General features: G+C 43.3%; 1 protein-coding gene across 1 annotated transcript; it reads right to left on the bottom strand.

The window, feature by feature from the left end:
- On the bottom strand, positions 1-17659 carry SDCBP2 (syndecan binding protein 2). The gene is made up of 9 exons (XM_073682860.1): positions 17520-17659; positions 9509-9570; positions 8847-8916; positions 7441-7541; positions 5289-5450; positions 5025-5200; positions 2495-2666; positions 2006-2097; positions 1-1302 (listed from the first exon to the last, which is right to left on the bottom strand). Exons 2-9 carry the CDS (start codon positions 9557-9559, stop codon positions 1248-1250), a joined length of 879 nt encoding a protein of 292 aa, XP_073538961.1. The 5' UTR covers positions 9560-9570; positions 17520-17659; the 3' UTR covers positions 1-1247.
- Positions 17660-26621: the final 8962 nt, after the last annotated feature.

Raw genomic sequence — 26621 nt, forward strand, 5'->3', positions numbered from 1 at the left:
TTATTTTCTATATTATTATTATTAAAGTCACAATATTTTGTTAAACACAAAATCACTGAGACATTGTAACAAAACACAATGGTAAACATTAAAGGGAATCTCCACTGTAAGACCTCACTAGCTAAGGTAAATCCCAGATATACCCATCAAATGTTATACACCGCCAAAAAATGCTGTGATTTTCTTGAAACCCGCCATTACAGTGTAGACAGGATGCAGTATAGTAAGCGGGTGGCTCACATGATGATGGTTACAGGAAGAGGAAATGGAACGTTCCATTTATTATATTACGGGGATATTTAAAGAGTAACAGTTGTTAATTTTTATGTCATAAATCAATAGTACACATGAAAATAAGCAGATTTGTAATATATCTTATCAGAGGAATCTGCTTCTTTCTCCTCCTGGACTGATCTTTTACGCTCAATTCATGATCAAAATCTGCATTCAATGAAGACAGACTTTCCCATTATGGAGAGAGGATATGACAGTTGGTGCTTATAAGATTCTATGGAGGGGAAGAGCTAGAGGCAGATACAGACATTTTGTTGCAAGTTCTCGTGAAACCACAGTTACATTGAAGATGGGCAAGAGCAATTTTAACACATGGTTTTAAGGGACAAGATTTGGTATAATTTGTATATCATTTAAATTCCCCTTTCTGTGCTCAGGAGTCCGGTGGGTGGGTTTAGTCCGTGATTAACAGTCTGTGCTGTAGGACCGCCTACTGGACTCCTAAGCATAGAATTGGAAGGGATTTAAATGAATAAAATAAGTTATACTGAATATTTTCCCACAAACCTATATATCAATCTGCTCAGCTCCTCCTGCTCTATAACATGGTGCCCTAAAGATCAGACACCAGCTCCACATGACTGGTTCCCGTAAGGAGTTGATAGCCCACATTAAGGACACAGACTTTTTTTCTGCCAACCGTAAACCTCAGTGTTGGGCTTACTCATAACGCACAGCTCCCCTCCGGATTGTGCAGTTTTACCCTCTCGATGAGTGAGTTCTGCATAGATTTAACACTTGCTGTACATGTCTTGCTCTTTTTTTTTATTAGTCTTTTGCCTAAGGTAAGGCCGGATAAGATGTGGACAGTCCATAGGTCAGATGTGGAGGGGCTCCTGTAGGAAGAGGTTCGAGGTCCCACATTTATAAAGTGCATATTAGCCTAAAGATGCACGCAGTCCTATCAGACAGATTGTTGGGGCTTGCATAGATGGTTTTCCGGCCAGATGACTTCACACCTCTGGGATAGAATGATCCATGGAGCCCTTTAGCAGTCCGGAGGACATTCTGGGAAAACAAAAATACAGCCAAATGTTTAGTTGCCTGCTTTTAACTCCCAGCTGGGAAATGGGATCATCTGACAGAAGAAATGTTTTTTATAATTTCTACCGTATAGAAACCTACATCAGCTGAACTCGCCATTTATCCACCACATTTATCCACAGTTGAGTATTTGATGTTCTGTCAACATTCATTCAGCCTATTTGAAAGATTGGGCATGTTGAATTCTTAACATGCCTGATTTTTTTTTTCCTGGTGTCGCCTGATTTCACTTGAGAAGTATCAGAGTGTATTATTATTTGTTTTACTTATATAGTACCATTAATTCCACAGCACTTTGCCCTCCATTCCTGCTTGATCCTAAACCTTGTCTCCAATGGCCGACTAGAATGGAGCAGAGGATCTCCTTGATGGCATTGATGGCATGTCCCATTGAGGACATAGTGAATTGAAAAAAAAAATAATAAAAATAAATATATATATATATATATATATATATATATATATATATATATATATATATATATATATATATATATATATATATATATATATATATATATATATATATATATAATATTTTTTTTTTTTCTTTCTTCATCCCCATTTGGATACTTGCATTGCAGGACAAGAGCGGTTCTCCAACACTGTTGCCCTATTGACCCAGTGTTAAGTATCCCTCATCGTGCTCCCTTAAGTAGAGTCTTACCTTTTTACAATGTGCTCATAGATGACGGTGGGGATCACGGTGACTGTTACACTGTGCCCAGATGATGCCATAATATTTTCTACTTCACGGTCCTGAGAAGAGGAAACATTTTATAACATTTAAAGTCCTTATCGTAAATGTCCAGCAATCGCTCACCGAATTTATTCACTGTATGATCCTTTCCGTCTCATACTCCAGCACACACCGGTCACTTGTACCCTGAATGACACTCCAACCCCTATTCTCCAGCATTCTACAGAATCATTCTACAATAACTGCATACATTGCAATTCCATAATCTCCACCTATGTATGGAAATGCTACAGATACCTTTGAGATTCTTGCTGCCGTTTCCTTGTTTTGTCGTTAAGTTTATACTGGGGAAGTGTTATTCATTCAATTCTCTAATACATAAACTTTCACACTTTAATAGGGCACAGAACTATAAGATTCCACACACGGCCCCTATACATTTGTCTGTGGCTTCACCTTGAGTCCAATGACATTTTGCCCGTTGACCTCACACAGGTAATGGTTGGTGAGCAGCCCGTTCCTGGCAGCCGAGCTGTCCTTCACCAGTGAGGTGATCTTGCCCTTCTTATACACAAAGCCAACGTGTCCCGAGCCGTCCTTCTGTAGAGTAACTGTACGCTGGAATGGACTGAGAAAAAAAACACAGGTGACGGTCAGTGGCGCCCTCTACAGGTCTAGGAAACTAAAATCTACAAATGTTTGACAGATTAATCTAAGTAATCTTGTGCAAAGGCTACATCAGGTCTTCTCTCCAGTCACACCCAGAGCTGCATGGTCCTCCTCTATCCCCTGCTGGTTCAGTGTCTGCTGTGGTGCATTGTGGGAGATATAATATTCACACTATAGTAGTGTGATATAGGAAACTAAAAATACTACAGGGTCCTTTAAGGCCGGTGCACATTGTCATTTTGATTTTACCATGTAAGCAGCTGCCCAGTTCTACCCCATGACCTCTAGATAATTGATTTTGCTTTGTGTTGGTTTCACTGGAAATCAATATGTTACGGAAAACATGGGGTGAGCACGCTCTGTAAGGGTATGGATAGCTCAGTGTACGTTACTGGAAAACTGTATTTTTACAAGTTTTATGTTGGCTCTGCGAAATTGTATTATGTTGGAATATATTCCAGTGGCCACATGAGGGCACGGTTCTAATTGTACCATTATACCTAATAAACTGAAGTGATAAGACCACTAGAGGGCATAGCTCTAATTATTCATACTAAACAGCTGATATGACCACTAGAGGGCACTACTCTAACTATCCCTACTGAACTTATGATGTGACCACTAGAGGGCATAGCTCTAACTATCCCTACTGAACTGATGTGACCACTAGAAGGCACTGCTCTAATTATACCTACTAAACTGAACTCATTATAACCACTAGAGTACACTGCTCTAACTATCCCTACTGAACTGAAGTGATAATATGACCACTAAAGGGCACTTCTTTAATTATATTATCTGATCTAGTGCCATGACCACTAGAGAGGCTCTGCTCCAACTGATGGTATGACCAGTAGAGGGCACTACTGCTGTTTATATGAACTTAAATCATCTGATGCCATGGCCACTAATGGGCACTGATCCAATTATACCTACTCAGCTTAACTGACCCCATGGTTGTACAAGATTAGAATTGGATGGCTCCTTTTTTTTCTTAAAATCGTGTCTCACACTGTCCATGAGTTACATGTAATAATAGCAGAGCAGTTCCATTGAAGTTAACACCATACTATACACAACCTGTGCTTTATTTTTGTAACATGGCAACCCTACTCCCCCCATCAAGCCCTTTTAAATCTCATCCATGTTGGCAGGTGTGCCAGATGGTGCAGTGGACTTACTTGGATGTGTGTACAAGTGCCATGATTTATTTTGCCTGTTCCTTTTTAGCCCTATTTACAGGTTTTCCCACAATGACTGATGTGAGCCCGTGTGGATACTTCTAGTGTAGGAAGACAGCGGCATTTCTTCATCATTCCGCTACAGACCCAATGGTGACAGAAGCAGAGCGTCCACCAGAGGGCACTGTTCTAGGTAAATTGCCGCCTTAGTCCTTCCTTGTATTTCCATAGTGGTTGTATACGCTGCAGCTGTCACTGAAATAATGGTGAATATTTGATGTATATTTCATGTTTTGTGCCATAGAGAAATAAAGAAACTAAAAGCCTAATTCTAGATTGGATGCTCCCTAAATCCCGTAATGTTTAGTCGATCATTCCACTAAGAATCAGAAGAAGTAAAGTCCTGGCCAAAACTTTGAGCACCCTTCCCCCTTCAGTATTTTCTTGTGACGACCGTAGACATGACTGCCATTTCAGCCTTACTCGCTTTCTTATTAACTCATGAGTTGTTGTCAGCCAGGTTTGTCAGAAACTGATAACCATGTTGGCTGTGATGACAGCCATGTTAACTGTTGCCCAACTTTTCTAGATGTGATAGATACTTCTGTCTTCACTTCCATTTTTTTTTAATGTCCCAAGGCACCTAAAAGAAAAATGCAGCAGCACTGCAAATAAAATAATTCAAAACCATTTAATACCGTTTTATGTACACAGCTCCTATGTGTCTCTATGGTTACAAGAGAAATTTTGAGGGAGAATGGCTTTTTAAAGGATTTTGTCCACGTTAATTAAAAAGCTGTCCACAGACAGCAATACACCTAAAATACGTGAATAATGTATACTTACCCACTACATCCCCAATCGTCCATGCTGTGTTAAAGCCCATGTGACTACTGCAGCTAATCACTGTCCTGTTCAATAAACACTGACTTCAGTGATTGGCTGCAGTGGTCACTTGGGATATATAAGATGTGACAGCTGCAGTCATGGAACAGAAGACCAGTAGGGAGGATAGGGGGCACAGCACTGGAACAGCAGGGTTTAACTGTATTGTGGTCAGCAATTAATTAACCCCTTCCGAGAGGAAATCTTGGGTTTTTGGACATGGTGCCTGCCTGTATGTAGGAGTAACTCACCGATCTCTGACTATCATGCTGATCCTGTCTTGTCCGGCTTTCTTTAGTGCTTTGTGCGCCCGGTCACTGCTCCATCCGGCACAGTCCTGATTATCAATCTGTAGGATCTGATCCCCGAACCTCAGACCCACCAGGGAGGCTGGAGAATTGGCCTGAACGAGTTGCACAAAGACCCCCTAGAATGAGAGACCATTGCAGAGTGTTAGTCCCACTAACTCATCCAAGCCGTTCCGGGCCATGCACTTCCCTCCAGCATCTCCTCACCTTATCCACGGCCCGCAGTCTCAGGCCCACCTTGCCGTGCTCGTCCTTACATAAGATCATCTCCCGGATTCCATTCTTAATTTCTGCTCTTCTCAAACCGATGTCATTGCCGGTGACCGGGGCCACCAGACCTCCTGGGAGGGTGTGGGGGACGGCCACTTCCTGCAGAGCGAGGAGAACGAACAATGTAAATAATGGCGTACACACTGTATATAACGGAAAATGGGAAAACACCATGTTAGTTATTTGTGCATGTAGATGCTGAAAAGCTATACAGGACTTAAAGGAAATCTGTCACCTGATTAATGCTGCCCAGACCACGGGCAGCATGAATCAGATCCTGGCTGCGCGATTCCAGCCAGGTATGTATATTTTTTTCTGAAACGCTCCGGTATTTCAGAGGTGTTATACTTTAAAAATCCAGGCGTGGACTATAGTTGGAGAAGAGACTAGTATGGCGCCTCCCCCAGCACTGCTAGAGGCGATTGACAGGTCTCTCCCACAGCAAGAGACCTGTCAATCACCTGTAGCAGTGCTGGAAGGGCCAAGTGCCAGACTAGTCTCTTCTCCAGGTATAGTCTCTGCCTGGATCTTTAAACTATATGAGCTCTGAAACACCGGAGCATATAATATTATTATTAGTATTATTATTATTATTATTATTATTATATAATTAAATTTTATATATTTATTTTATTATACGCTTCAGTGTTTCAGAGCTCATCTACTTTAAACATCCAGCCAACGACTATGTTCACATGTTGCTTTTTGCTGCATTTTTTTCTGCAGCCAAAACCTACTCTCTTGGCAGTAAAAAAAAAAATCTGCTTACAAAAAGCAGGTTATTCTGCATTTTTGGTACAGATTATATATTTGTTCACAGTATGTGTTTAATAACGTTAGTCACCAAAACAGCAGCAAAAACACATGGTTGCGTGTTTTTGCACTCTCTCATTGCTTGCTACGCTGAAAAAAACGCTGCAAAACCATTGAAAGAATTTACATGCTACAGTTACTGCAAAAAAACAGCATTTCATTTGCAGAAAAAGCACGGCAAAAACGCAAAGTGTGAACATAGCCTTAGGCTATGTGCCCACAATGCAGAAATGCTCCGGATTTTTCCTGGGCGTTTCTGCATCTCCCTGGCAGAAAAAAACGCATGGGGATTGTACATGCGTTTTTCCTGCCAGGGACATGTCTTCTAATTGTTGAAGCCACACCATGAGTGACCTAGCAACACAAGTGCCTGCTACTGCTGGTTTCAGGCCCCCTGCTGCCGCTTCCCAGGTGTGACGCAGGAAGGAGTCTGCCTTCTTATCTAGAGCATCCTTTAGGCTATGTGCCTATGATGCAGAAATGCTGCGGATTTTTTCCTGAGCGTTTCTGCATCTCCCTGGCAGAAAAAACGCATGCGGATTGTACATGCGGATTTTACATGCGTTTTTCCTGCCAGGGACATGCGGATGTGAAGCGTTTTTCACATGCATTTCCGCATGCGGATTGTACATGCGTTTTTCCTGCCAGGGACGAGCGGATGGGAAGCGTTCTTCACATGCATTTCCGCATGCGGGTTGTACATGCGGATTGTACATGTGTTTTTCCTGCCAGGGACAAGCGGAAGTGAAGCGTTCTTCACATGCGTTTCCGCATGCGGGTTGACAAGCACTTTTCAAGTGATTTTAGCATCACTTGGAAAGTGCTTGTCAACTTGGTCACACTATATAAATCCATGCAACCGGCATGGATTCATATAGTGTGACCTTAAAAGAATGGTAAAAAATAAAAAAATAAATCTATACTTCCCTTCTGATGGCTCCCGGTGTCTTGCTTCGCTCGGTCCTGCCTTGCCGGCAGATCGCAGTACACTGAAGGACCTGCCGACGTCAGCGTCGCGTGACCCGTCACATGACTATGACGTCAGCGCAGGTCCTCCAGTCCATCGCGATCTGCCGGCAAGCCAAGACAAAGACACCGGGGGCCATCAGAAGGTAAGTATAATATTTTATTTTTTATTTTATTCTTTTTTTTTTTTTTTACAAGTTTACTGAGGATCGTCCAGACTGGTCACCATTGTAACAAACCCTCAGCTGTGAGAAGTATCCGGCCTGTAGGAATTATTTGGCTTTCTTGACATGAGAATTACCACACTCACATTTCCTCCAGATGGAACCAGTGACATATTGAGCTGTATCTCCTCGTCCGTCAGCGACAGTCCCATGTAATTGTTCAATTCTGACAGATTTGGGTACAAACCTTTAAAAAGAGAAACCAAATTAATTCTGAAATCTCAGTCTCAGCCAGCGGAGCATATCTGGTAATGCAAAAACTCAGTGTCAGTATGGCCCTGAGGCATAAATGGCATGTGATGATTGGCATCAAGCTAAAACTCAACTGACCCCCACTGTAAATTATGGCTGATAACAGAAAATAACAGGGGACTAATTTGCTACACACCGCCGTGTTTTGTTTTTGTGCAGTTTATTTATCTTGCTTATATAGCGCCATTAATTCCACAGCGCTTTACAGTCATCATCATCACTGTCCCCATTGGGGCTCACAATCTACATTCCCGATCAGTATGTCTTTTGGAGTGTGGGAGGAAACCAGAGAAGCCGGAGGAAACCCAGGCAAACGCGGGGAGAACATACAAACTCCTTGCAGATGTTGTCCTTGGTGGGATTTGAACCTGGGACCCCAGCACTGCAAAGCAACAGTGCTAACCACTGAGCCACCGTGCTAACGTGCAACATTGAGGGGGGTGGGGAAGCATCTTTGAATTTGCACAAAATTAATCAAATATTGTGTGTCCATTTTGACACAAAATCCAACAGTGCAGCAAGAAAGAGGACAGAAAAGTAACTTAAAGGGGATGTTCAGTCTTAAGCTACAAGTCTGCAGTTACTCTGTGACTGCAGACTTGTGAATCCTCAAATTGCAGTGCACGTTGTGAGGATTCCCCTGTGTTGGTGGTGGGTATGTGACCACAAGTATGTGATTTGGATCAATCCATCTCCCACCTCCTCCCTATTATGAAGGCCCCCATGATTGCCATTTTTGTACTCCTCATAGGGGGACTAAAAAATATAGTAAAAAAACAAAAAGTATAAATCACCCCCCTTTTCCCAGGTCAAAAATAAAGAAATATGAAAAAAATATATATTTGTTATTGTCGTGTCCAATCTATTGAAATACAAAATTGTTTAAATTGTATGTTAAAAGGCAAACAAAAACTGGAACATCAGATTTGTCGTTTCTCTGTCGCTGCATGTTCCCCACCCACCATCATGAAACAAATATAGATATGTAGCCCAAATGGATTTTATCCACTAAAATATATATATTAAAAAAACTTCTTAGAAGTTTGGTATCGCCGTGATTGTACTGACGTAAAGAATTGTGTTTACCATTTCCCTATGTTGATGGGGATAAAAACTAAAAGCATTTGGCTCTTAGATAAAAGGGGAGGGAAAAAAAACTGAAAAATTCCCAGTAATAAAGGGGTTAAAGCTTGAGCTCTTTCTTGTACCACAGATGAAACATTTACTGAGTGCCACCTACTTTGGCTGCAGGACGCAGGTGACATTATAGCTGCGGGCGATGAGTGGGCGATCACTTGGTTGGACTGAGCCTGGAAAACATAAATGAAAATAAACATGTCTCTCTCCGGTAATCCCAAATGTCGCCTTCTCCCCTGCGAGGGAGCGATATCTGTTATTATATCACGTGAGATAGAACAACACAGTGCCAGATTGTGTCATGGCATAACCCAAAGGATAACCGCTAATACATGGCTGTCACGTGACCATCATGTCACCAGAGCACACGCTGACAGCATGTGACTCAGCACATGTACATGTTGTGACTGTCACCCTGGTGGCTGCCGCACCTTCCTCTCTAGTTTCCTTCTCGGTGCCCCTGACATTTTATACAAATAAGGGAGGGTAATGATTACTTAACCCCAGATGTCTGACAAGGAGACAGCAGTCATACGGAAGACATTAGCACTTGGCAGACACTGCAGAGCAGCTCTTATTCTTTCAGCTTCTTCTCTAGTGCCCTCCTTGTCATTGCAGGCAGGGAAGTTTGGTAAAATGTTAGTTTAAAGGGCTATCCCTTATTTGTAAAATCATGTTTATCAAAAATGAGGGCAGAAAAGGGACGAGGGCTCTTTAATGGGCTATTTTTACTAGGAAAAAAAAACATCATCATTCTGTGCTCACCTGTAATGCACGGTCCACCTTCAGATCTTCTAGAGACGGATACAGAGACATGATTCAAGTGCCTGGAATGAGAGCATTTATTTTCTTTGTTAGGCTTTGTACACACACCGTTTTTTTTTAGGAGTTTTTTTGGGAACAGATCTGCTAGAATAGACACCTGAAAAATTGCTCATAAAAAAACTTTCTATTAATTTCCATTGTGAAACCACTTTGCTGTTCATCTGTTCTGGCTTTTGAGCATTCTTTTCAGTTTCAAGTTTTTAAAGTGCCACCTCTTTGAAGCAGATCCTGATTGAAACTTCTCCAAACTAGGCCCTGACCAATTGAAAGGCTGGCCAAAAATGCTTCAGGGAAAAACTCTAAGGCCACGGCCCCACTATCAGTATTTGGTCAGTATTTTTTCTCAGGAGTGGGAGCCAAAACCATTTGAGGAATGTGGCGCCCTGCTGCGCCTTGGTGCCACAGATCCCGGAGGGGTGCATGGACGGATTCCTCCACAAGAGGCCCTCATAGCATTCACAGTCTGGAGTCTACAGTCTGGAGTATGCAGTTTAGAGTCTACAGTCTGTTAGAAAGTCAGTCTGCTGCAGCCAGAGAGGTTGTCAGTCCAGCCCAGACTCAGTGAGCTCAGATTAGTGAGCCTAAGGCGTGCCGACGCCGAAAGAGCGGTGAAGAGTAGCGAGGCCTACTGCCCGTGTGAAGCCTAGCGAGGGCCCCGAGCACAGCCGAAGGCGAGTGGAGTAAGCAAGCTACATAGGGGGCAGAGGAGCTTAGCCAGCTCACCCCAAAACCATTTACCGGACACCGGGTCCGCGTCTGCAGGGATCCCTTACATCCAGCAGAAACAACTGGAACCCCTCGCGAACTATATGTCCCAGGAACACCAAATGCTGACTGTTATACCAGGGTCAGGAGTCACGGAGGCCCAAGAGATCGGGGAGTGTGATCTCTAACAGAAGGCCCTACCACCAGGTCAGCAGGTGCAAGACAGAGACCAAGTTAGGCCTAGTTCCAGGCAGGTCAGAAACTTATCAGGAAAAGGCAAGAAACAGGAGGCCCCACACCCACTCACTGGGTAGAGTCCTGATATGCACCCTTCATCCTAAAGTGCCCTGGATCGTGCCTGAAACACCACCAGTAAAGGTACTGAAGTGAACTCCGGTGTGCGTGCCTATTCTTCTATCCTTCCTCTGACCCGGCTGGGTCCCCTCTGTCCTGCATCCCTTCTCCTACGCTCCCCTGAGGCCCTGCTCCACCTGTGGGGAGCCGCACCAACTAAGCTGCCTGAACACCGGCCTCAGAGGACTGTTGCAGCATTGGTGATCCTCACCAGACACCACAAGTGGCGTCACGAACATTTCCCTATTCCATATAACTTCCCCCCTTTTTAAGAGTGACCCCAGGGTACGGGCCCGGGAGCCGACCACCGCGACATCCCCCAAGGTCAGGCAACAACAAGGCCCGGGCGCCGAGTCGTCCCCATCCCCTGGGCGCGTCAGGAACAATCAGAGAAAAGGTATAATAGAAACAAGTCACCAATTCTGATTCAATTTTTCTGAGGTGGCTTCGCAGGCGCTTTTGCTATTGCCATCGACATCTTTCTTTCTATGCTGTGAAGTATAAAGAGCGGAAGTTACACGAAGAATGAGCAGGTCCCTTTTTAACCCCTTCAAAGTTTCCAAACTCTGAAAAGGTTAAAAGAAATTACAAAAGACTGTACATGTACACAGCAATGACGTTTTGACATTGCTGTACACTTTGTTCATTTTATGGGGCACTTTTTCAGGCGGCATCCACCTGAAAAAGGTGTTGTGTGCATATACCCTCTAGGTTTCAAGGATTTTTGTAAGGGTATGTGCACATAGCTCTTTCCAGAAGCAGCTTCACTGGCGGATTTGTCACCCTCTTTTTGCGGTGGCTCCGTCATTGGTGTCTTTTTTTTTTTTCCCTCTACTTTCTACTATAAAGGGTGGCGGCTTCCAAACAAAGCAGCCCAAACAGCGGACATGCTACTTCTTTGAACCGCTTCAGTTTCTGAAACCTGGTGCAGTTCGAATGTGGCACCCCAGGGGTCTGGTTGCCACAGTGGCATTGCCTCCCTCAAAAGAGGTAATGCCATGCCTGGAAGCAAGCCGGGATCCCCTAGTCAGGGATACTAAACATGCAACACTTTCCTGGCTCCAGACCAGCAAGGGGAGCACCTCCCCTTGGCAACTGGGATCTGGGGGCGGGGTTAGTTAGTCTTAGTGTCAGGAGTTGAAGTGAGGACGTCGAGGAGAGAGGAGCTGGGGACTGGAGCTGCGCGGCAGCTCACCCCAGAAATACCGCACAGAAGAACAGGACACCGGAGTCCGAGGCTGTGGGGCACTGAAGGCCCAGCCGCAGAAACCGGAGGGTAGGAGATTGCAGGTCTCCTGGCCCCATCAGACGCCCGGAGGCTCAGCAGCACCGTAGGGCCCAGCACCGCCACGTTGGAGCGACGCGCCAGCAAGGCCCGAGCTGCCTGCCGTACGGGTGAGCACAGAAACGTTACACTCAGGGACGAGGGCCACCGCACAGCTACAAGCAGCAGGGCCACAGAGTTTAGCAGAGAGGGAAGGCCTCCAACTTCACCTGACAAGGAGGATTCTTTACTTGCTTCCAGGCTGCCCGGGCTCCCACTTCTAGCCAGTACTCTAGTCCCGGCTTATCTAATCACCATCAGTAAAGACCCTGGGACTGCACTTCCTTGTCTCTGTGTTTCTTGCTGCGCCATCAACCCCTGCACTACAACGCCCAGCACAACCTGCAACATCATCTACACTGCCCTGGAGCTAGCTCTTCCTGTGGAGAGCCACACCATCCCTGCTGCCGTAACACCAGCTCCAGAGGACTGCTCCGCAGCGGCGGCTCCCTTTAGCCGCATTCCACAGGTGGCGTCACGAACTCTATAAAATCTCTATAATCCCCTATACATCACCCCTTTTATTGACCGCCCTGGGTCACAGACCGGGTCACCGCCACTGTGACATTCCCCGGTATCTACCGGCCCGGCACCTGGTACCCTACGGCCCAGGGGGCGCGTCACAAAGAGTTAACAAAAGACTGAACATGTGCACAGCAATGTCATTTTTATATTGCTGTGCATTATGGTCACTATATGCAGTGCTTTTGTGGCACTTTTTCCTTATGAAAAAAAAAACTCGGTATGAACACACCTTGGTGTGTGGAATCTGCCTGGAAAAGCCATTGTGTACATATACCTTAACCCAGATTCCATTTTTGTTATGTTAACACAGAGCAGTATAATGTATGGACAGAGAGCCTTATTCCAGCAATATGTCACTTATGTGTTGCTGTTTTAATAAAAATCATGAGATTATCACTACAGGACTAGGTGTTTGGTGCCTCAGTCAACTGCTTTGTGTAAACACTCCCCCACCAGTGATTTGCAGCTTTCTGCCTATGCACAGTGTACACAGCTACCAATCAGTGGTGTGGGCGGGGTTACACAGGACTCAGCATTCTGAGTTCTGCTTGATCTGCAGTAGAGAAAAATGATTTTATCACAACTGCTGCATCCAGTAAACGAATTGACGCATCACTGGAATCAGGGTATCTGCCCCTATTACTTCATGCTGCTCTCAGATTCCATAGCAAAAACCTGCTGACATATTCCCTTTAATGGTGTACATTGAGTTTTTTTCAGGAGTTTTTGGAGCAAAATCTCTCAAACTCTCCAAATAAAAAAACCTACTGATTTTTAAACTCCTTATGATTTTTGGAGACTTTCTGCTACAGAAATTCCTGACAAAAAACTCAAGAAATTCTTCAGAAAATTAAAAACTCCTCCAAAAACTCTTCAAAGAAGGAGCATTTGCTAAAGCGGTTTCCAGTAGAAAATTTGTTTTTCTCTGCCTCAAAAAAAGACCTCAATAGCCTTAGAGGTAAAATAATGGCGGTTAGGCATGGCTGAACGCAATCTATTGCTCCCTGTTATCAGCTATTTCAGGCTCGGGTGAAGCAATCTGTCGAGTTCTTCCATGGGCTATGCAGAAAATGAGCCTGAAGTCTAGTGCTGCCTATAGAAAAATGTCAGATTAGCGGACATTGTATGTGAAGCTGGAAATCATTTCAGTGCAATACTCTGCAGACTTTGACAGATACATATTGATTTATTTTGCAGACTTTTATATTCAGATATGTGCACAACAGAGCAATGCTCTGCGGTACATAGAGAGGTGATGATAAATTATCTTCAGAATATATTAAATGGTAGCCAAAGCAGAGTAATGTTCTGCAGATCGACAGAGAAATTATTAATTTGCATCTACAGGGTGGGTAGAAAGCACAGAGTAATGCTCTGCAGACAACTCGGCACTAATCTGCAGATTAATATATTTGCTTTTGGGGTGTAGATAAATAGCAAAATGAGATCAGTGATTGTCTTCAGAATAAGTCGATATATGTACTTGTAGAAAAACAGATGCAATGCTCTGCAGAGCTAGAGATTACTGAAGACAGTGGCTGACACCCAGCTTTCCCAGACTCCTGATTGTCAAATCTTCCTATTTACAGCAATATGTGAGCAGGTTGATGCATTTAGGATTATAGGAAAGCTGGGTAATAACCCTGGTCAGAAGTGACATAGTGGTCGCCCCCAAATAAAAAAAAATTTTAGCAACTTGAGAAAAAAGCAACTTCCATTTTTGGTGATTTTTGACCTTGGGAAAGCTGGATGACAGGCGATATTGGCTCTGACATGGTTCTCATTCAGCTTTTCCGCGCTTCTGAATGTGAAGTGGTGGAGGAGGAGATGCATCTCTGCATAAATAGACAAAACTGCCATTCGGGGGTTTGGGAAAGTACGCTTTCCAGGAAACATGTGAATAAAGACTCGCTGAGCTGCTCCGGTGAGGGATTTCCAGGCAAAGCTGTTTTTCTACTGCAGGAAATAAATGTTTGCTACATTTTCTGCCCTTCAATCGTATATTCTGAATCACAGAGTATCAGGTCAGACTTTCTTATGATTCAGAGATGCCTCCTATGACAAATCAGCGTCACCTCACAGCTGGGTGCGACCGATGGCTACGTCATTAATGTGCTTCATGTCAGGTAATACCAGAATTACCTGCCAAATTACTAAAGTAAGTAGGTGGCCCTCTAGCTGTGTCAAAACTGCAACTCTCATCATCCTATGAAAGTGTCAGTCACACGTTCAGTATTTGATCAGTATTTTACCTCAGTATCTGTAAGCCAAAACCAGGAGTGGGTGATAAATACAGAAGTGGTGACGTGTTTCTATTATACTTTTCCTCTGATTGTTCCACACCTGGTTTTGACTTACAAATACTGAGGTAAAAAACTCACTGAATACTGAAAGTGTGCACGTGGCCTTAACCTGTGACTCTCCATTTGTTTTGAAACTACGACTCCCTCCACGCTATAAAAATGCCCTTTAATCTGTGTCCTTCCGGATGTTACCAAACTACAACTCTCAGGATGTATTGTCGCATCACTATGGAGGTTTGGCATTAATAATAATAATAATAATAATGATTGATAATGCATTCAGGTCTCTAGGGATGCTGGGTGACAACCTTTTGTGGGTGCAATAATGATCCTGTGTTCAAATTAATTCTTAGAGACTATGCAGGTAAAATTTCAGGGAGGAACTGCATTTCACTAAGCTAAAAATAGTGTTTGGCCCCCAGGGGCCACACCAGAACTGTAAGAAAATACAAAACTGGAATGACTGGTCTTGGTGGAAACAAGAGAATACCTGAAGAGTCAGGAAATAAGCACTTCTATGGGGCAATATTTAGAGAGGTTTTTTTTTTGAGCGGATCCTCTCCAAAATCTTCCTCACAAACCACTTAAACAAGGCTTGAAAGATTCTTCCTATTCATTTCTAGGAGAAATCCACTTTCATACAAGTTTTTTTTTTTTTTTCCTGAAGAGGTTTTGAGCACTTTTTGGAGGAAAAAAGATGGTGCATGTTATTTCTTTGATTGGCTCCTGATGGAATCCGCTCCAAACTAGGCACTGTCCAATCAAAAGGCTGCAAAGAACGTTCAAGGCCACATTCACACATTGAGTATTCGGTCAGTTTTTTACCTCAGTATTTGTAAGCCATAATCAAGAGTTGAACAATCAGAGGAAAAGTATAACAGAAACACGTCACCACTTCTGGATTTATCACCCACTCCTGGATTTAGCTTACAAATACTGAGGTAAAAATCTCACCAAATATACATGGCCTAAGGTGTAAGGTCACCTGTAATTTCAAGGTCTCCATGTAGTCAGTAAGGCCACGTTCACACGTTGAGTATTTGGTCAGATAACAAATACTGAGGTAAAATACTCAACATAGGCCACGTGCACAAGGGGGAAAAAACACTCATTCAAAACGCTTCAGGAAAAGAAATAAATCATCAAAGTTGCATTAGTTTTGGCTTGAAATATTTGTATTTTTCAAAGTCCCAAAAAATCTGAGTGAACGTAGCCTTACGGTATTGTGCACGTGTCGTCTTTGAAACGCTGACGCACCCGCCAAGGTTTTTCTGAGTGAAACCTTTTCAGGAAAAAGTTGGTGATCTTTTTCCTGCAGCAGGATTGCTGGCAATTTTATCATTGTTTTTCCTGTGATTTATACATTAACTAGAGAGCGACTTCCTAGCAAAAACGTCACTTGTTCTAACTGCTTCATGGTTTCGAAACCCTGAAGCAGTTAACGTAATAAAGGACTGAACAAGTGCACAGCAAAGTCGCTTTTACATTGGTGTGCGCCATATTCATTTTTTGGAGCATTTTTCAGGCAGTATCTGAGACAGAATTCGACTGAAAAAGACGTAGTGTGCACATAGTCTTAGAGGTTTTTTTCTGAGATGTTCAAAATTTTTTAGTGGAAACTGCATCAGGAAACGTTCCTTCTTTGGCTGTGTGCACACAATGTCTTTTTCAGTCAGCTTTCGCCACAGAAACCACCTGAGAAACCAGAAAATACTCAAAAGAATGATCATAAGCCATTCTACGTAAAAAGCACTCGTTGCACATGTTCAGTCTTTTGAATGTCCCTTTACCACTTCAGGTTTGTAAAAAGGCCGAGCGGTTAAAAGAAGTGTTTTGACCATTCCTCTGGCGTTTCTACTAGGAAGACGCTCTGTAATTTATAATACAAGTCAATGGGAAAGCTCAAAAGATGTCCAGAAGACAGACAGACATTTTTTTGGATCATTTTACCATTATTTTTGCAAAGAAAAAAGAAAACTCCAGCGAATTCTTCATTATTAAATGGAGGGAAATTAACTGCTGTAAAAAGTTTATAGAAAAGAATTTATAAAAATAAATGGGAACATCCTTTAAAAAAAGAAAACGCCGGCTAAAAAAAAAACATCTGAAAAACGATCAGGAAGTGACCCCCAAAAAAACTGCATAAAAAGGGCTTCAGGAAAAAAATTTCCAGGGTTTCCTGAAACGTCTTCTGCTTGAAAAATTTGTCAGGTTTGCCTGAGTTTAATTAGGCCACGTTCACACGTTCAGTATTTGGTCAGTATTTAACCTCCGTATTTGTAATCCAAAACTAGGAGTGGGTGATAAATACAGAAGTGGTGACGTGTTTCTATTATACTTTTCCTCTGATTGTTCCACTCCTGATTTTGGCTTATAGATACTGAGATAAAAAAACCCTCAACATGTGAATGTGGCCTAAAAGACGTTGTGTGCACATAGCCACTGAGCAGAAGCCCCAAGTTTTCGAGGAGGATTTAGAGAGTTTACCTCAGTTTCTGTTTCAAAAACCCGATGTGAACTAACAGTCGTTTACATAGACCTTACATACACTGAGGCAGCAGAGCCGAGTTAGTCTATTTTCTTGTGTCATCAAAAGATAATGTAGTAATTTCACCTGCAGTCCTATGTAAGACCAATCTTGGCTCTGCTACATCTAAGCATTATGTTATCACAGTTCTTGTGGTCATTATACTGGGGGATCAGTCAGTCAGTCATACATGTAATAATGGCAGGTGCTCACCTGGTGAGTGCGGTTTCTTTCTTCTCAGCTGCTCGATCACTTGTCTTACTGCTCTCGGCTCTATATGTCTCTTCCAGCAGGGAGTGGCGGTGACATCAGATGGGTCACAAGACTTTGAGGTCACAACTGGGAAGTAGGAGAACAGGTTACAGATAATGTCAGTAACAGGAGAGCTGCTACAGAGAATGACATCCCAGGACTTTGTACCCATGACCTCACACTTGGTGTTACTCAGTGTTCGTCTTTTAAACGAAACCTGTCTCCATAATTACCCTCATAAACCCGATCTTGTGGGGGTTTTCTCTACACATTGAAGCTGATTTTCATAATAGTGCCGTAAAGTGCCTAAACAATAGTGCCGTTATAATATTGACATTTTTTTTATATATATTTTTGGAAACCAAAGATTTCATAGTGTGGTTGTTTACACCGGAGATTCTCAAACTTTTTCTACTGGCCCTCATTATGTATAGAAAAAAATACATACTAAAATGAAAAGAAATTCTCAATCCTACTTTTTTGTCTCCTGAATGCAATTTAAGGACGCAGTCAGACGGCAGTATAAACCGGACCAAAATCGGAATGCAGTGCACTGTCACGCTCAGGTCAGGAGAGCCGCCAGTCCATGCACTGCGTTCTGATCTCGGTCCGATTTACATGGTTGTCTGAATGAGTCGATTATGTTGTTAACCCCTTCCTGATGTCTGACGTGATGTAATAGTAGCTCACAGGTCGGATGCCATTATATAGAGCGGGCTCAGGATCTGAGCCTGAACCATGCCGGGTAGAAGCTGCTGTGTTACATAGCCAGCATCTTCCTGTAAAGGCAGCGACCAGAGTTTGCTCCAATTGCTTCTGTTTAACAATTTAAATGACTCCCTCAATCACTGATAAAGGCATTTATATAGTGCGATCTCTGGGGCACATGCACTGGCTCCTGTCGGCCTCAGTGATTCGATTTCGGGGTGCTGATGGGTTGTCGTGGCTGCCATCTTAGTCCTCCTTTGAAGCCCAACCTGTGACTTGGCTTCATAGGAGAATGTCATTTTAACTGCATACTGAAATATAGAACTATTGCAGTATATACAGTGGTGGCCAAAAGTATTGGCACCCCTGCAATTCTGTCAGATAATACTCAGTTTCTTCCTGAAAATGATTGCAATCACAATTTCTTTGGTATTATTATCTTCATTTAATTTGCTTGCAAGGAAAAAACACAAAAGAGAATGAAGCAAAAATCAAATCATTGACCATTTCACACAAAACTCCAAAAATGGGCCAGACAAAAGTATTGGCACCCTCAGCCTAATACTTGGTTGCACAACCTTTAGCCAAATTAACTGCGAACAATCGCTTCTGGTAACCATCAATGAGTTTCTTACAATGCTCTGCTGGAATTGTAGACCATTCTTCTTTCACAGGACCCCCTTTGTGTCCTTTCTCTGGCCTGTCATACCCCACCAGTGACCTCGCTTCTGTCCGGCTGCCTCGGGCCTTCTTGGGTGAACGTTGGTGCCGTTTCCCTGACCCTATGTGGTGCCTTCCTAGCGGGTGTAGTGAGGGGCTGCGCCACATAAAATGTCACAGCCTCCTGTTTCTAGCTGAGGGTAGTTCCCCGCTCCCACTAGCTTCGGGGACCGGTCTCCCCCTTTGGCCTGACCCCCCTAAGCAGGTAGATTCTGGCGTGCGGTGGCGACTCGCCGGTCCACACCCCTGGGGTCCCTTCCTTGTTCCTGGAGCCTCCTCCGCTCCTCTTCCTTCCTTCTCCTTCCTCCAGGCTCAGGCCGCTCTCTCCGGCCTGCCTGCGGAGCAGAGCTCGGTCTGAGCCTCTGCTCCCTGTCTTCTCCTCTGACTGAACTCCCTGAACCTTTTATACCTCCTTCTAAGTGCACCCAGGAACTGCCCTCTCCCTCCTATGCACTACAGGGTCCCCCCTTCCTCTGTGTTCCCTCCTCCCACTCCAGCCAGGGACAGGGACTGTCGTGCTCTACTTGGAGCATATCGGTCACCCTGCCCCCCGGAAATGTGGTGTAATGCATGCAGGTGTCAGGGTCCTGATCCACACTCCATCCTTACCTGGAAGTGAGATATCGCACATCTGGTTGAGATGCAATACCTCTGTAGCGACCGAACCCTCGGGGCGCTACACCTTATAAAAAAAAACATCCAAGCCTGGATATGTTTTGCCCAAATCTACATCAAGTCTGCCAAAGGCATTTGGGAAAACGTGTTATGATCTGATGAGACCAAGATTGAACGTTTTGACCATAATTTCAAAATGTATGTTTAGCGCAAAGCCAATATTGCCCATCACCAAAAGAACACCATATCCCCAGTGTAGCATGGTGGAGGCAACATTATGCCTTTGAGGCTGTTTTCGGCAGCAGGAACTGGGGCTTTAGACAAGATGAAGGGAATTATGAACAGTTCCAAATATCAGTCAATTTTGCAACAAAATCTTTAAGTCTCTGCTAAAAAAGCTAAAAGTGAAGAGGAAATTCACCTTTCAGCACAAAAACGACCCTAAGCATATCTCCAAATCAAAAAAATGGCTTCACAAGAAGAAGATCAAAGTTTTGGAATGGCCCAGCCAGAGCTCAGACCTAAATCCAATTGAAAACCTGTGGGTGACCTAAAGAGGGCGCTGTGCACAGGGGATGTCCTCGCAATGTGACAAATTTGGAGCTTCTGCAAGGAAGAGTGGACAAAGATTGCCAATACATGTGCCATGCTGATAGACTCCTAGCCAGACTGATTGCTGTCATTAAATCAAAGGGTAATTAAACAAATTGTTAGTTTAAGGGTGTGCATATTTATGAAATCACATTATTTTAGTTCTTTATCTGTCTTTAAACACTCGAAAAGATTTGACTTAATTTTTCAATGCATTTATACAGATTGGTGACATTAAAGATGGAAAAAGTTCTGAAATGATTCTTTTACATGACAAAAACCTGGCATTTTAACTCTGTTTAAAGTCTATAAAGTGTATATACTTCCATATAATGGCAATAAACCAGGACCGTTCAATCCCCGAATAATAAAAAGCCATACAGTGCCCAAATAATATGATCATGCCTTGCCTAAATAATTGCACAATAAAATTTTTAACTAATAGTTTGCATGGTGCTGTTATATTGGCGCTGAATGAAAGCCCAAAAAAGGTCAGTGTAAGGATCCTGCAAACAAGTTCCCATTTCTTGGATTCCTTGATTCTGCCATTCTTACATAGGAGGGAAGAGAAATATTAATTTTCAAGCTTTGAGTGGAGTTTGATGGAGGAACATTAAAAATATCTTTAACAATGTGAAACATGTCAAGGATTTCAATGGTGATGGCACTTTGCCCTTAATATCAGTGGTGGTCCGACCCAAGAACTCCACAAATGTGATCTAGGACTTGTATATCTGACACATAGCAGAATCATCCTTTTTGTATGGATTACACCTTTTAAAAAGCCTGGAGTGTGGTACTGATGATGGGATATTTCCATAGAATTATTACCTTATCAGAGCATGTTCATTATTACACCCGACATATGCAGCATTTGCAGATATAAAATACTGCTGACCGTCATGTGATACCCACACCCACGGATAACATTCTGATTACATCATGATCCCTGCCCCATGCTTCTATGCTTCATGTGATCTCCTGGACTGTAATCAGTGTTGTATCTGTGATGTAGTTAGGCTCATAGGGCTAAGTATTATAGTAGCTATATTCATACTGCCCCCTATGTACAAGAATATAACTGCTATTATACTGCCCCTTATATACAAGAATATAACTAATATAATACTGCCTCCTATGTACAAGAATATAACTACTATAATACTGCTCCCTATGTTCAAGAATATAATTACTGTAATACTGCCCGCTATGTACATGAATATAACTACTATAATACTGCCCCCATATACAAGAATATCACTACTATAATACTGCCCCCTACGTACAAGAATATAATTACTTTAATACTGTGCCCTATGTACAAGAATATGACTACTATAATACTGCCCCATATGTACAAGAATATACCTACTATAATACTGCCCCATATGTACAAGAATATAACTACTATAATACTACTCCTATGGACAAGAATATAATTATTACTCACACTCTTGTATAAATCGGATGAGTGCAATCCAATAAAAAATTGGATTACACACGGATCGATATTATTCAGTGCAGGCAGTGCAGATCTGCATTTTTTTTCTTAGCTGTATTCTGCATGAGAAAAAAATTGCAGCATGCTGCGATTTCACTCCGAAATCAGTACAGTGCAAGAAAATTGCATGCCATACGGACCATCCGTGTAGCATCCGATTATTACGGCTACATTACAATTCTGTAGCAAACTGTAAATGGTTCTGTAAAAGATTAATAGCTGCTGAGCAGTGGCATACCCCCAATAGAGGCAGACCATGCGGCTGCAATGGGGCCCATGAGTTGGATGTGAATGCAGTTGAAAACAATGATGGGAGAGGGTGCGTCAGCTGACACTCCCTCTCCCATCATCCCCCCTCTGGGTTTGAGCTCTGTGACATCTCAGTGCAGAGGGCACTATGACGTCACTACAGCGTGCCCTCTGTGCTGAGCAGTGCAGAGGATCAGAAGACGCGCTGCAGAGATCGGAGCAGCAGGGAAACGGGGAGAGGTGAGTATTTGTTTATTTTTTATGTATGGAGGATTATATGGGGCCCATAATACTGTATGGAGGACTATATGGGGCTCATAATACTGTTTGGAGGACTATATGGGGCCCATAATACTGTATGGAGGCCTATATGTGGCCCATAATACTGTATGGAGGAATATATGGGGCACATAATACAGTATGGAGGACTATGTGGTGCCCATAATACTGTATGGAGGACTATGTGGTGCCCATTATACTATTTGGAGAGCGTGGGGTCATTATACTATTTGGAGGGCTATGTGGGGGCCATTATACTGTTTGCAGGACTATATAGGGGTCATTATACTGTTTGCAAATTTATGGGGGAGGGGGCATTATACTGTTTGCAGGGCTATGTGGGGACTATTCTACTGTTTGGAGGGCTATGTGGGGGCCATTATACTGTATGCAAGCAATCAGAATGCTGTTTGGAGGGCTGCTAAGGGCCATTATATAGTGTGGATGATTATGTTGGGGGCATCATACTGAGTGAAGGAGTGTTGGGGCCATTATACTGTATGGAGGGCTGTGTGGCGATTACAATTGAGGGATCATACTGTTTCGGGGTCACCTTTTGCCGGGGGAGGGTTGAGGGGGATACAGTAGGGTCATCATAAGTGTGTGGAGGATACTGTGTTTCGGGGGGACACTATAGTTGGCATCATACTTTGTGGGCAATGAAAGGGCAATCTAGGGGCTTCAATCGGAGGAAAATTACTTTGTAAGAGCTGCAAAGTTGTTAGATATGCTTTTCTGTGACCCAACCGAATATTAAGATTTTTCTTTTTTTGGGGGGGGAGGGGGGCACAATTAGAACTTCGACTATGGGGCCCCATGATTTCTATGTAAAGCCCCTGTTGCGTAAAAAACTGATTGTATACGGACAGCACACAGATGACAAGTGATAAAAAAAAAATTGTCCCACTCTCCTGGATGAAAATGGGACCGATTTATTATACGCTAGTGTGAGCGAACCCCAATGCTGCAGCAAAGGAGTTGTCCAGCACTCAGGTGAGTAAAAAGATGAACTTTATTCTTCAATTAAAAACATGTACAAAACACATATGGACAGGAACGATTCCAATCCAATGTGTTTCAGAAGTGGTATTATTGGTTGTAGCAAAGGGTCTTATCAATGTGGGCATAAGATTTGCACTTGTTGCTCAGTAATACAGAATTTGAGGTAATATTTTTCTAATTCAAAAACAAAGATTATTTCATAAATCAGTACATAAATTGCAGTACTACTTTTTTTTATTTAGCATCATGTAATATTTGCAAACTACAATTCATACGTTGCACAACTGACCCCCTTAAAATCAAAACTAGGCGTCACCTGTCGAACATTGGGAGTAAAGCACGCAATATATCTGCCATTCGGGGTAGGACTGGGGCACCAGAGAATCCTACGGTGGGCCCGCCCCCAGCCCCCGCTCCTGCCTCCTGCCTCCTTCATTTGTGCCTGCCCTGCATTCTAAGGCTATGTGCACACGTTCAGTATTTGGTTTCCGCATCTCTTGGCACGAAAACGCTGTGTCAAAAACGCTTGTTTTTCTGCGATTTTGGTACATTTTTTTATGCGTTTTTGTACAGCAATGAATGCTTTTTAGAGCTAGATAAACATATTTGAAAAAAGAAATATGGGAGATTGCTTTAACCATTGGATTACCATCGGACCTGGGGTGAGTATATTGGTATGATTAAAGAATGTGTCTGTTTTATTTAAATTAAAGTGTTTTATTGTGCGTGCGTGCGTGTGTGTGTGTGTGTGTGTGTGTGTGTGTGTGTTTATTTAACTCTTTACTTAGCAATGAGGGTGTCTGGCTGATACCTCTTGATTACTAAAGCTAGAGTTAGGTGTCAGCGACACCTAATCCCATTAACCCTAATCCCATTAAACCTAATGTCGCACTTGTGTTGTCAGTACATGCGAATCCACCGCATGTAATGACATTTTAATCGGTCAAAATCTATAAGACGCCCCCATTACTAACCATGTTGTAAAGTTTTTGAAATAAAGACATGGCAAGAATAGTCTTTTTATTTTAAATAAAATTCCACACGGTTTTAATCATTTATTTAAAAATAAAAAACACTGTATACTCATCTAACGCCTAATTCACTGAAGCCGAACCATATTCCTGACCTGTTCGCCACGATGACATAATCCGGTGTCCCGCGACGATCTGGGTCACTTCTACAGCAGTCACACCAGCAATAACTGGTGTGACTGCTCTAGAAGAGAGCACTGATGGCGTTGAGCTGCCGGGAAAGAGGTTACCAGAGTTCATCAGCTGATAAGCTCCGGTGACCTCACTTACTGCGTCAGTGTTGCATGAGAAAATTCTCAAGCAGCACCGATGCCGTAAGTGAGGTCATCGGAGCTCTCAGCTGTTCATCAGCTGATTGAACTCCAGTGACTTCATTCCCAGCAGCTCAGCGCTATACACTGCTGGGAGCGATCTCGCTCCTGTCAGTGTATAGAATGTTGTCAGGTGATCGGATCGCCGTGGGACACTCTGGGTATGGCAGTAGGTGAGTATGAAGTGTTTTTAATTTTAATATCGATTTTAACTTTTTTTTTTTTTTTACACGGAGCACAGGTGCCGACTGGGGAGACTACTTCTCCCCTCAGCCTCGCCTGCTCCCGCTGTTATCAAGTGGGAGCGGCTGTAGGATGATGGGAGGAGTAGTCTCCCGCGGGCAATTCTTTGTGCGTTTTTGCCGTGTTTTTGACTCATTGACTTGAATTGAGTCAGTCAAATACGCAGCAAACATCCGCAGCAAATCTGCAAATATTTTTATACCTGCGTTTTTGCTGCGGATTTGACTGACTCAATTCAAGTCTATGGGTGAAAAATGCTGCATAAACGCACAAAGAATTGACATGCTGCAGATTTAAACGCAATGACCATCTTGACAGGAAAATTCCTGATCATGTGCACAGCACTTCAGGATTGTTATTGCATTAGCGGGCAGACGGATTACCTAGTGTTTTTTGCTCCATTTCTGAGTGAAAAAAAACCGCAGTGAAAATGCACCAAAAATGCACAGGGTGCACATAGCCTAATAGAGTGCTCCGAGCGGTGCACACTTTATTCTATAGCTGGCATCAGAAAGCAGGCTGCACAAGTGGTGTGATGTGAAGTGCAGCGGAAGCACCTTCACATCACCTGCCAAGAGAGAGGTGCGTGCGTACCGAACCTCACTTCAGCCAGCACAGTCACAGGCACAGCTGACTGTGTGAGTCTGAGAGGAGACTGCACACAACAGCTGATCCACAGAGCGCAGTCTCCTGTTTCCTGCGCTGCGTCTCCGGCTCCTCTTCCATAAAGCCCTGGACAGCAGTGGTCTAACGCTGATTGGCTGCAATGCAGCCAATCAGAGTTAGTTTTCTTTCTGTGACCTCACAGCACAGTTCAGTCAAGGAGCTGTGCTGTGATTAGTCAAGGTCCTGCCCAAGCAGCACAGCCGTGTATTGTAGAGGAGCAGCAGAGGGACATTGCTGACTGCAGTGTGACTGTAAGTAAATAAACTATATGATGCCTGCAGCCTGACTAGTTCTCCAGCCACTGAGGCAGTTAGGAGAGGGGGCCCTCATGCAATCTAAAGGTGACACAGGGGAGGGAGCCCACAGGAAATTTCTAATTTCACCTCTATTTTACTGTGGGTCCCCTTACCCCCTCTGAGCAGGCCCACAGGAAATTACTTGACACAGTGGGGGAGGGGTTCCACAGGAAATTAGGTGACACAGTGGGGAATTGGGGCCATAGGAAAATAGGTGACACAGTGGGGGGGGGGGGGACCCACAGGAAATTAAGTGATGACACAGTGGGGAAAGGGGCACACAGGTATTTCACCCCTTCACGACATCCACCTTACATATATGGCGCATGTTAAATGCCACTGTCAATCTCTGACAGCGGCATTTAATACTCGTCGATATGCGTGCGCATCATTATCTCGCCTATGATGTGGTCGCGGGTCACCGCTGGGTTTTCATGACAAGCGGGGATCTACTGATGATCCCTGTGCTTGTCATTACAGAGCTCATTTGAAACTGTGCATGTGGCCCTGGGCTTCAAAGGAGACTGTGATTTCTGCTATATGTAGCGATGTTGTGAGATCGCTGTATATAATCGCAAAAGCAATGGGACAATCGCCTCTTCAAGTCCCTTAAGGGGACTAACAATAACAGTGAAAAGTAAAAAAAAGAAAGTACCTAATAGTTCAAATCACCCCCTTTTATCTCGCTGAAAATTAAAGAGATTTAAAAACTTAAAAAAACCACATGTGGTCTGATCTATCAAAATGTAAAAACAATTAACCCGATTAGTAAACACCATAAACAGAAAAAAATAAAGAATGCCAAATTTCCTTTTTTCTGGGTGCCGTAATTCCACAAAGAAAGCTGTAAC

This window comes from Phyllobates terribilis, unplaced genomic scaffold (genome assembly GCF_046119375.1).
Source record: "Phyllobates terribilis strain yellow unplaced genomic scaffold, ASM4611937v1 Scaffold_5__5_contigs__length_657084704, whole genome shotgun sequence".
Classification (NCBI taxonomy): domain Eukaryota; kingdom Metazoa; phylum Chordata; class Amphibia; order Anura; family Dendrobatidae; genus Phyllobates; species Phyllobates terribilis.

What these genes read in the sequence shown, in the direction of transcription:
- SDCBP2 (XM_073682860.1), bottom strand. Translation starts at nt 9,559, where the DNA reads ATGTCTCTGTATCCGTCTCTAGAAGATCTGAAGGTGGACCGTGCATTA. An exon ending in AGGTGGACCGTGCATTACAG is followed by an intron (nt 8,917 to 9,508) that starts GTGAGCACAGAA and finishes TATGTTTTCCAG; the next exon opens with GCTCAGTCCAACCAAGTGAT. An exon ending in TATGAGCACATTGTAAAAAG is followed by an intron (nt 1,303 to 2,005) that starts GTAAGACTCTAC and finishes TTGTTTTCCCAG; the next exon opens with AATGTCCTCCGGACTGCTAA.